This window comes from Calidris pugnax, unplaced genomic scaffold (assembly GCF_001431845.1).
Source record: "Calidris pugnax isolate Ruff unplaced genomic scaffold, ASM143184v1 scaffold219, whole genome shotgun sequence".
In the NCBI taxonomy this organism is placed as follows: Eukaryota; Metazoa; Chordata; class Aves; order Charadriiformes; family Scolopacidae; genus Calidris; species Calidris pugnax.
Window position 1 is genome coordinate 13,881,801 of NW_015094507.1, and position 12,006 is coordinate 13,893,806.

At 34.8% G+C, this 12,006-nt stretch overlaps 1 protein-coding gene across 9 annotated transcripts in view; it reads right to left on the reverse strand.

Moving 5' to 3' along the window:
* The window catches only part of LOC106901556, a 170,145-nt gene that overhangs the window by 120,390 nt on the left and 37,749 nt on the right, over positions 1 to 12,006 (reverse strand). For 7 of the 9 annotated variants that reach the window (XR_001414321.1, XR_001414325.1, XR_001414322.1 and 4 more), the window contains one exon: positions 9,404 to 9,581. The exons of the other annotated variants lie outside the window; for them this stretch is intronic. Coding sequence is in view for 4 of the 7 variants with exons in the window: in XM_014964396.1 (XP_014819882.1) it covers positions 9,404 to 9,581 (178 nt within the window). In the remaining 3 variants the exon portion in view is untranslated. The remainder of the gene's footprint in view (positions 1 to 9,403; positions 9,582 to 12,006) is intronic. 9 annotated transcript variants of the gene reach the window in all.

A 12,006-nucleotide genomic window follows, 5' to 3' on the forward strand; every position in this document is an offset into this window, starting at 1 on the left:
TGTCAGGTCACAGCTGGATTTAGTCAGCATTAACCTTTGGGGAGAATTGGAATATCAGTATCATTTAAAATTAAAGACGTGTAAGCAGGCATTTCTGGAGATGTTAGAAAAGTAATTGTCTGTAAATTGTTTGACCTTGAGATTTAATTGCATGCACAACACACATTCTAGCAAGAACCCTGGACTGTGTTCATTCTCTTTCACCTCCGTACCTCTCACTTTGCAGAACCCATTAAGCTACCTGTGGATTTTTCTGTAAAATATTAAAAATTGTTTTATACTGAGAACAAAAGCTTTTAAGCAAGACCTCTTGCAAACAAAACTGTTAAATAGCTGTAGTATAGACCTCATCTGTTTGAATTTCAGTCTTTTCATATGCTCAGAAATGTTTAGATATAGATAGAAAACACTCCTGTTAAAGAGCTAGGCTTAATTTTTATTCCTTTTTCTTTTTTTTTTTTACTAACAAGTTTGCATATTATGCCTTATTCCCTTTTTCCCTAATGAGACAGCTTATGCTTTCAAAGTCCCTCAAGCTAGGCAAATCTCTCCACTGCTTCCACTGTTAATAATGAAACTTCATAATTATATAAATCCAAGGTGGCCAATCAGCTTCTCAGGCTGAGCCTTCGGGTACCTCATGCATTATTTATGTGGCACTCGGGCCTGTGAACTCACTTGCTTATATTAGAAGCCTAATTAATATTTAATCACACGTAGAGAGGGCACACAAAGCTGTGCTAGGCCCTGAAAGAAGTGCAAGTAAAAGTGTACACAGGTGCTTGTTTGCTTGTGTGTGTGTGTGCATGCTCTAATATGCACACTCAAACACACTGATTAGAAATACTCTCCCAGATTGGGAAGGAGACAAGCCTGTGAAGATGCTAAAGATGTCAATAAAGACATACATGGTTTCGATCCTGCCTGCAAAATGGCCTTCTCAGGTGATGCTGAAACCAGCTGAGACCCTCCATGAACACTTCAGCATATGAAAACCAATGCCAAGGAGAACTGTTTAGGTTTCTTAGCTCAGGAATGACTTTCTACATGCCTACAGACATCCTTTCTATATTCCTAGGGCCAGACTCTCCATTCACAGGTCATCAGCTGCAAAGCAGCTCTTTTTTTTCCAATAGTCCATGAGAAAAAGTAATAATACCTCCAAGTACCCTCACTTTTTTGGGTACATGCCATAACTGGGAATGCTGGATAATCCCAGCTGCTAGCTTGTAGGGAGAAGAAAGTTCTTGAATCAACCTTATTTATGATAAGTCTAAGTTGATCTAAGTTGTTGAAGATGCTGCTTGTTACTGGATTTTTTTCTAGAAAACAATCATGTCAGTTGATGCTGAATTATTTTCATCCTCACCTATCATCACGCCTCCACCTGCAAAATCCTCAGTTTTCTGTTGCTCTGACAGGTCATGCTACACTATGAAACCTTTTTGATGGGAAGGATGAGAGATCCATATCCAAAAAACTCTCTGAGTACACAAGTCAAAGAAAATGATCTGTCTTATTAATGTGAATTCCACTTCCAATGTAGTTTAATATTAAACAAAATATATCATCTCATTATACACAAATCAAACAAAATATATCATCTCATTATACACAATATCATAACATTAAACAAAATATATCACCAACATCACAAATGTTGGTTATTTGAACCAACATTTCCAAACAAGCCATTAACTTTTCTGAGTTATTATCCTCTCAGACCACTGCAATCTTTCCCCCTCATTTTGCTATTAAGGCAGACAATTAAGGGCTTCAACTGAACTTCCTCTTTAAAACATTGTTTTCATTTGCATTTTCACTAGCATTGTTTACCCATAAACAGTAGCAAATAGGATTTACGGACTATATTCCAGAATCTGTTATTAAATACTATTAAAACATTAATGTGGCCTTGAAATGGTTGATCTTATCAATATATGAAATGGCTGTTGATAACTAGAGCTGGAGAAAACAAGAAACGTTGGTTTGGTGGTCAGAAGGAGAGAATTAGGAAGAAAAAGAGTAAGTACTTTGGGTAAGGAAACTGGCAAGGCCATACCTAGAGTACTGTGTCCCATTCTTGGCTCCCCTTTACAAGAGAGATGTGGAGCTACTGAAGAAAATCCAGTGACGGGTCACTAAGATGATGGACATGGTCCTGGGCAACTGGCTTTAGGCAGCCCTGCTTGAGCTGGGAGGGTGGACCAAGCAACCTTCAGGGGTCCCTTCCAATCTCAACCATGCTGTGTGTCTGAGACAATTTTTTAAAAATTGTCCAATACAAAATGTAAATTTTCTGCCTCGTATTTGGCATTTCCTTTTTTTAAAAAAAATTATTTTCATTTTATAAGTTTTAATTTTTAAATGAGAAAGCAGTAAGTTTACACAATAAAAGAAATACTGATTTTTAGTTTGCAAGGATATTTAATTTTGAAGACAACACTGTGCAAAGTTCCTACTCTTCTACCCACTTAGTTTTGGTTGAAACTATAAATAAAAGATGTAAATATTTTTAGTTACTTCAAAAATCCATGTGAGTAAAATTTGTTGAAATAATTTCTCACAACACTAGTGATATTAATCCAGTTTCAGAAACTCTATGAAACTTTAAATTGTTAAGGAGTCTTCACAGTCTTGAATGAAGTGTGCTACACAAATAAGAAGTATTTAATTGTTAAACAATTACATACTATAAAACATTCCAACGATTGTTCAAGTTAAGCAATCCTTTCTTCTCCTTCTAGTCTCACTTCTCTCTTAAAATCCAGATTGCAGAGCTTAAATTGGTCATTCGTCAACTTACAAAGTAAAATGGCCTATCAATGTAGCCTTAAAACTAAGTTAGATCTCAGTGGTGCAAAATACTTCGTGTAAAACAACTTAAAAGATGTAGGAAAATGCATGACTTCCTATGTTTGACATCGAAATGCTCTTAAGAAACCATAAGCTGCCTCTTGAGGCATCACTTCCACTTGCTACAGAGAAGCTTCCATGGTAAGTTGATAGAAATAAATGAGTTGGCCGACCATGCACTCTGTACCATTCCATGTATGCAAAATATGCACACACAATATATAGACACCAGTCTGCTAAACACCTCTGGCAATCACTGAGAAAATAGACATGCATATATTAGCTCAGTAATATGTTTTAAATTAAACCAAATTCCAATTTATCTTGGGTTTTTTTCCTCCTTTTAGGGACAAAAATAGAGAAGTATTAAATGTATGCCAGGAACCCTGTACCAAGCATCTGGCAAATTTATGGGTTTTTGCATCCATTTTCCAGCGCTACAGTCCCAGAGGTGCAGGAAATGAGAAGAAACATTTGTTGTAGTTCCAGGGAGAGTTTGCAATTTCATAACTCTTATTTAAGATACTTTCATTTAAAAAAATAGAAGACTTGTAACCATGTTTACACTATTTCCTTACAATGACAGGCATCCAGAATTTGAAATGAATATGTTTAATAGGGAACATTCCTTCATTAACAAGATCTAGATGAATCATGGCAATTTTCACTTTTTATTCACCTTTCTTTTACACTGTAGTTACTATTTTAACACCAGAGTAGCTAAGTGTAAGAACAGAGTGGTGAATAATATCAGAAGCTGGAGAGGTAAAATGAAATTTTTTTTTTTTTTTTCAAAAGTCATCAAAAAAAGTGGTTTGTTTTTGCAGTATTATGCAGAAAATATTTTCCAGTACTTTGCCATATTGTGATTGTTTTCTAAATGTACCATTAGGCCACTAACTTCAAGGCTTAAACTTGATCTGCTTGTCTACTCAACAGGACAAAACAGAGAAAAAGAAAAGATTTTTTAAAAAATCATCTAATGTTACTAGCTTCCATACTGTATTCCGCTTTCAATATAGGATTGTTCTATTAACTGTATCCTCTAATGGTCTGGCCAGGCTACCATTAAATTATTCAAATAAAGATGAGGGACCTGATTCTCAGCTGGCATATATCAGTGTAGTTTCATTGATTTAAATAGGACCATACCAATTTACATCTCTCGTGAATCATGCCCATCATTTCAATCAGAACGATTAAATGATTAGTTTCCTAGTATATTAGCATAAATTGCTAATAACTAACGAGTGCTCATAATTCTCTGCTTTTTTGTAAAGCCCTTTTCAAGCACAGGAGCATTCACCTGGCAGAAGGGTGAATACATAAGCTGTTGTCGCATATGCATCTGAATAGTGTTATACAGCAGAGTCAAAACCATGGAGAAGATGTACGGTCCTTCTGAATCTACACCTCACAATGCTCAAGAAATGCAAGAGAACTTTTAGCTGAGATTAAAAGAGCAGATGCTGCTATTTTACAGTAGTACAATATAATAATACTGCAACCTTCAATCAAGGGCCTGAGAGAGTACTAATTTTATGCTAGAGAAAGACTAAGGTGTCTTCATGGAAGAAAACATGACTCCAGAAATAGAATGTTTGAGAAAAATATCAATTTCTAAGAAAAATCGGATGAATTAGCAACTGCTGTACTAAAGAAAACATCAGTTATAATCACATATGTAAACAAAAGAAAAAACAGTGAAAGCTTTTACTGTAGTTTGCCTTGTCAAGAATCTTGACAGTATTTTCAAATCACCAAGTATTCACCACCTGTGATGTAAGTTACCAGACATTCTTGGATAGGATCAATTAAGCCTGTGTCCAGCTCAGCAAGAGGCATTCCCATAGTTTCCTTAGATTTTGTGTACCTTGACTTTTTAAATGTACAATGGCATTGAAGGGCTTTATCATAAACTAAGAGTAATAAATTCACTCGGAAACATCAAGTTACATCTGCTTTGCTTACAGCTTGCAAAATATCCAAAGAAGCTTAATAAAGAAAATACAGACTTTGGGAAACAGAAGTGATTGTGAAATCACTAAAAATTTCTCCAAACTGAAAAAGAAATTTAAAAATAGGAGAACAAAACAGAAAGGGAAAGAAAAAAGAAGAGTGAGAAATTAAAAATAAGAGCAAAGAGAAAGAGATAAAGATTATGAAACTAACCTTACTCACAGTCAAAATGTCATTCAGCGATCTTCTTTTCATTCCTAGAAAGTACCTATATTAAACCCATTTTTATTAAAAGTGGGTTTTTCTGCCCAGCTTGACTTTACGTTCTAAATATATATATATACAGACATACAATCAATTTTTCATTCCCGATCAGAATAATTCATTTCAAATCCTCTTTTTTTTTTTTTTAACCCAAGACCTGTTTGGAGTTTCTACACAAATGTAGGAATATCAAGACCTTGAACTTCACTGCAGGTGTTCCCAGTTTGCATTATCAAGAACAAAGTCTTAGATACAACCCTCAAACATCAGGTACCTTTTGTATAATATTTTTCAGAGTTGTGCTGATGAAAAATAAATACTCGATATACCTAGGAAAATTTGTTGTAAATAAAATTTGTAACATACCTGTATTTATACACTTGGATAAGTACGTATTGGGTGTATGTGTGCAAGCATACACTCATATATGCATTATACCTATTTGCATACATACATATGTGTACATATTTATCAAAATCTCCAAAACTGGTTCAGCAAAACAGGTTTTTTCAGCAATTAATGCATCAGTAATACAATTGCCAGTGAAATCTATTTCCACTAGTATCCAGCTTTCCTAGTTTCACTCTGAGATTCAAATTCACCATTATGCAAAACTTTTACTAATCCAAATAAATAAAAAAAATCCACACACAGAAAAACTTGATGTATTTCTTTTGTCTGACTTTTGTAAAACCATTGAAACTTGGTGCTCACTTCACAATCTCAGTTGAGAGAACTGTCAATTAAGAGACTCACTTCTTGTAATGAATGGAGCACAAACTGACTTTAGGTGTTTCTTCCCGTGTTTCTTCATGGTTTTGTATGTGCTGCACAGGAGCAAAACATATATCAGGATACAAGAAATCCTGCTTGGGAAGGCTGGAAGACTGAGATCAAATCTGCAATTTTTCACTCCATTTTCCTATAAGTGTCTCACACAGTTTAAGTACTAGTGAGATTTGCTACTTGGATACTTTTACATAAAAATATTTCTTCTTCTACACTCCCTTGAAAGTCAATGTTGACTTCACTGAGGTAAGGATGGAGCATTATACAGCCCAAAAAAGACATTGCTCTTGACGACCCACAGCTGGTGTGCACGCACTCCCTTCTCAAGTTTCACTCTTTTACCACCTCCTTCCCTCTGAGACTAGAGAAATGCAATAAAGTCCGTATCTTCTCTACAACCCCTGTCTTGAATAGTGGGGAAGGAACCAAGGGAATGAAACTGAAGTGGCTGGCACTATATCCTATAGTGATACAGTGATAAAAATAAAGGAATTCAGCTGACTCAAAATACACCTGTGTGAAGGAATCCTAACACATTTGATTCTAATGTATACCTCTGATGTATAACTATACTTAATATCTGCTGTCTTCTCTAATCCTTATTGAGTACAATGCTATCACCTAGAAACACAAAACTCAGAACCAAAGTAAGCATTTATTTGCAAAATATTTTGCTTAGGTTAGAACTGGCAAGACTATGTGCTCGGGGTATCATCACAATATTTAATGAGTGTTTTAATAACAAAAACTTTCAGTGAGTGGTTTTAAGGTTAAGAGAAATCATAACTAAGTTTTAAAAGAACTCTTCACCTACACCATTTCTCTTGTAAGTTGCTGGTACAGAATGTGAAATGAAATAGTATTTGCAATCAATGTCAAGAGTTTAACATTTTGGATTTTGTACACTAAATGTTATTCAAGAGTGACACTTTGAAGAAGTGCGTTCCAGTGTGATACCTAATCGGCAGCCTTCTTCATGGCTACAGTTTTCCTGCTTTGTTGCCAAGCTTCAGCATATTAATAAGCAAGGACATTTAATGAGAGGAAGCACTCCAAAGTAACACACTTAACTCACTGTCTTTACTGGCTGTATCATAGTAAAAATGTACACTTATGCCAAAGGGAACTTATGCCTTTAAACTGCAACTCTAAATTGCAACTAACATGCTGAAGCCAGGATGTCACAGTTATACATAATTACCATTTCTACAGAAGCCTGTTTCCTGTGGTGACAGTAGCATATTTAAAAGATAGCATTTTCAGACTTTGATGTCACTTTTCTCATACAAAACTGTTTTTTCACTAAGAGCCCCATTGAGTAGCCCAGCCTTATCCAGTAAAGCACTTAAGCATATGCCTAGATCCCATTTATTTCAAAGGAACTTAGGCACATTATTATGATTTTTTTTTCTGAAAAAGGATTGAACTTAAGTATATATTCCAAATGCTTTGTCATATGGGAACCTAAAGTAGGAGCATAACTCCTAACTGCAATACTGCTAATACTCCTGACTACCCAGGAATTTTAGTGACAACAAGTTTTATCACGTTTTACAGGTTTATTTTTCCAAATAATGTTTTAGTATCATCTTGTCTTATCACACAGCACATGCTGTAAGCTTATTACAAGCCAACAAAAAAGTTTGAAAAAATATTAAGCTTAATCATATTTGAATCTTTAATACTTTACCAGTGCTGCTCATGGCTTAAAGACCGTAAGCTTTAAATACCACTGAAGCTTTTTTTTTCATATTTGAAATGAGAATGCTAAGAAAGGTATCTGCTGCTTATACAACAGGTTGTAAAGCAGAAATTCACAGAGAAGCCAGGGAAAAACCCTTCCTATGTCTCCTGCATTTCTCTCTCCATCTTTTACTTTTTCTTATTCACAATCACTGTAATAAAAAAGGTGTTTTCCTGGATAAATATTACAGAACAAAGAATACAGTGTGATTGGCTCCGTTATATTACCAATTTTTTTTTCCAGCAACCTCGCTATAAATAGTGCCCAGACTGTATAGCAGTAGACACTGACACCTTGTACAAAATACCTCTGTGCTACTTAAAACCTGAGGAAACCCTTTTTAGCAACCCTATCACTGAAGTCACCCTTTATAGAAATAATTACTCTCTAATATCTGTGTTTGTTATTTTGTGTGGTTTTTTTTTTAATTAAATCCTCATTATAATAATCTGTGGTGGTTTTAATATTTATGCACTAAGGGTGTCACAGTGGGGAGGCTGTGTTGTTGTCATTCTTCGAACAGAAAACTGGGTGCAGTTTTCCTCAGGGTCCTTCAGTGATTTTCACGACTAGGGTAGACCACAGTGGCTGCTGAGGTGTGTATAATGCACTGCCTCTTCTTCATAAGCTGATTACATTTTCTCTCTTACAATAATTTCTTACAGCTAGAGCACAGAATTGAAAATTTAGAAATGCATTTTCTGTTTCTCACTGGGCCACAGTCTTCCTATGTGGATCTTGAGCAAATTGTTTTACTCACCCTACCTCTGCTTTTCACATCTGAAAATTAGAGATAAAAGCAACAGGAGCACTTCAAGGCTTAATTCATTAAAGAACTTTCAGGTCAATGAATGGAGGTTGCTACAGATTAACATATTAAAAGTTTTAATAATTTACTTGTGATCTACTTTAACTGATGCAAGAGGTTTCTAAACGAGAAGCAACAGGAAAATTTAACACTATGTCACTGGTATACATGTCCAGTTTTATAGACCAGTAACTGTAAACGAAAGATATTAATGTGTTTGCTCTGTCTGGGCTGTGTACCAGAGTACTAACATACACTTCAGGAATAACCTTCTTCTGATGGAAAGTTAAAATAAAGCTAAATGCAATATAAATACATACTTCATGTTTACACACACATACACAGTACATATACAGAAAATGTGTGCATTGAGATACTAGTCCAAAGAAAAATATTTTCCTTGATTGTGTTACAAGGCCATAATTTTTCAAGCTCAGTGATACATGTTGTAGAAATGCTCTGAAATAAAATGCCTGTAATTAACCAACATATGATTTTATATAACATCCTTTGTTTAATATATGTCCTCATATTAATGTACTGTGGTTAAAGGAAAATAAAATAGTTAGCATAGGAAGAAAAGACTTATTTGTATTTTTAAAAATAATAAAATCTGCCTTATTCCAATAGCATTTTTCCTCAGGATTTTTTCCTTTTAAAAATAAAAATTCCATTTTCCTGTCTGAATTCAAAATGATTGACTGGAGCACAATATTAAGTAATAAATAAAACAGTCCCAGTGCCTGAAAGACTCCTGAATAAAGAGAAAATTATTTTTGGATTTTCCTTCTGATCAGATATGAAATATTCTGAAACGCCACCTCTATAATTTGATAAAAAGCTTGATATCCCCAAATGAAAATAGGATTCAGCACTTTCATTTTTCTGTCTCTAAAGGAACCTCTAGGTAAACTGATTTTAAAAAAATGAAAATCTCAAGCATAAAGGTGGGAGTAATGAAGCAAGTTTAAATATGCGCTGACCTTTGAAATGAACTGCATTCCATGTTGTTTGGCCAAGAAGCTGGCTGTGTTGCTGTCTCCATCAATTTCCACAGCATAAAAGATGTGGGTTTTGGAGCTGCCCTGCTCTCTGGTGGATGTTGATAGGCATCGCCGCCAATACACTAGTGCTGATAGTAACAGCCACATGTTCATTGCTCTGAAATATTAAAAAGAAATCCACATGGGATAAAAGTGTAAGCACCTTCTTTTGTTGTTGTTGTTCACTGATGGAATTTACCCAGAGGTGGCTGTATTTTATTTTCCCCTTCTTTGGTTATAAAATAAACTCCTACAATCTTTTATTTAGTAGCAATATTAAACTAAAATAAGAGAGCAAAACAAAACACATTATTTTTGGAAGCTAAGAGTATTATGCTGTTTGATCTAAAAGCAAAGTAATATTATTTTATATGATTTTATTCATACAAATTCAAAAATAAATATGTACACTCTTGTGCATCTTTAGTGATGTAATTATTTCCGTTTTGCACTCCTCTTTTACTAGATGTTTCACTAGTTTTATTCACTGATTTGTTAATCTCAAGCTGTTCACTAGACCTCAAGGTCAAATGGCATTCTCTGAAAAATTTCAGTGTTTGATATCAAAATGGAAGATTGCCACCTGAATGCATAGTAATTTTATTAACAATCACTAATCTAAATATCTGTATATCTATTCTGAGTCCTTCTGTAATATATTTTTTCAAATATCAGTTTAAAAAAGTGTCTTATGATCTAATCATATATTGCCTAAAAAAATGAATGATAGAAAGATGACAAAGTCAAGATTATACATATCAGAAGTACTACGGCTATCTTAATTAGGCAATATTCATACCTGGCTGAAAATTGATTCTATACATGCTAACTCTTAGGATTACATCCTGGCTTTAACAATATGACAGTAGAAAAAAACTACCCTAAGTGATACCCTCGTGTTTCATATGTAATGGAACAAGAGTATCTTTTAAGTAGATGTGCTATTAGGTACTAACAGTGGTAGCAATCCAACTACTTTTTCCACCTACATTCCCATTCTTTACGGCACCAGTTAAGATCTGTACAATAACAGAATTTAAAAACTAATTTTGAAATTGATGGGACAATAGAGTTTTAGATGTTATAGGCAGTCATGTTCATTTATATGCTTGCAATGTTTGCAGCAATTATTATTCAAATAGTCTTTTAAAACAGGAGTTAGATATAAGTGATCAGCGGGACCATACAGATACGTAGAAATAAACCATTGTATCAATGCAATCTTTGAAGATACACATCTGTCTTTCCTAAGCCATGTCTTTCATTTGCATCCTTCTTGGAAGACCAAGAACCAATGCAAAGCAGCCAGTGACTGAATTCCACCCCCACACCCATAGCAGCTCTTTTTAAATAATATTCGGTGCAAATTAAGGTGCAACAGAAAAAACAGTTTATCTCTTACCTTGCTGTCCACAATAATATAAACCTACGATCTTTAATAAACGCTGCCAGACTGAAAAAACATACTTAAGGTATCTGCACAGTTAAAGATAAAAATCTGATCTTGAATGAGATCCTACAAGCTAGATACTTCTGAAAAGGCCTAGTAAAGCCTATCGTATGGAATCCCTAGTAATTAGAGTGTTTCTGGATTCTGACTGCTATCTGAAGCACAGACAGAGCCTCACAGAGGCGAGCAATTTTTTTTAGCCAGACATATGCAGTCTAAATTTCTAAAGTTCCTCTTCAAATCTTAGGTAAATATGTAGTAGGGACGCTATCGGTATTCCACATGGTGCTTTTTGGAACACCAAGGATTGAGGTACTGGGGACTGCAATTTAGTTCTGTTGTTTAGCTCAGCAATCGGATTATGGCCCTATGAAATGAAGCCCAGTAATCAATGAAAAGGAAGCCATGACGATTATGGAATATTAAGTTTCAGCTCCTACCTATAAGATGATGAAAACTTCATCAAGTATTGTCCAGGACAATGCATGAGGCTAAAGGTTATTTAACTTTCTTGTTGTGTTTCTTTCTTGTCCTGTGTTTCTTCTGCAAGTCTACTTTGTATGGGCTATCTACTTATATGGTGATTGAATCAGAAAAAAAAAAAATTACATTACAGCTCAGTCTACTCTAAACATAATTCAGAATGGATTTCAACCAAGGTCTCTTCCTATCAAACCTAATGCAGTCTAGAGTCATTTGATCTCCACAGCCATCTTAGGGCAAAGTAGTTGGCATATGTTTAGAGTAAGCCAAAGGCGGAGGAGTGTACAGAGGAACTGGGGGCGCAGAGAGAATTAAGAAAAAAAAATGCAAATTGGTAATGTAGACTCACCCTGTACAATTCATTTGAATTATATTCATTTGACTCACCTGAATAAAACATTTCCAGAATCAAAGATCAAAATCAGTCTACCTAGAATGCCCTAGATCATCAAAGCATTCTTTTAGGAAAAGAAAAATACAGGTTTATCTACCTGCAGAGAGAAGTAAGGGTAGAGCACCATATTTTTCAGTAAGAGACTAACACCGATGGGGTATTGATAAAAGTGGTTTGGAGATACTTCTCTCCTCTCATAGTATATTCCTTGATATT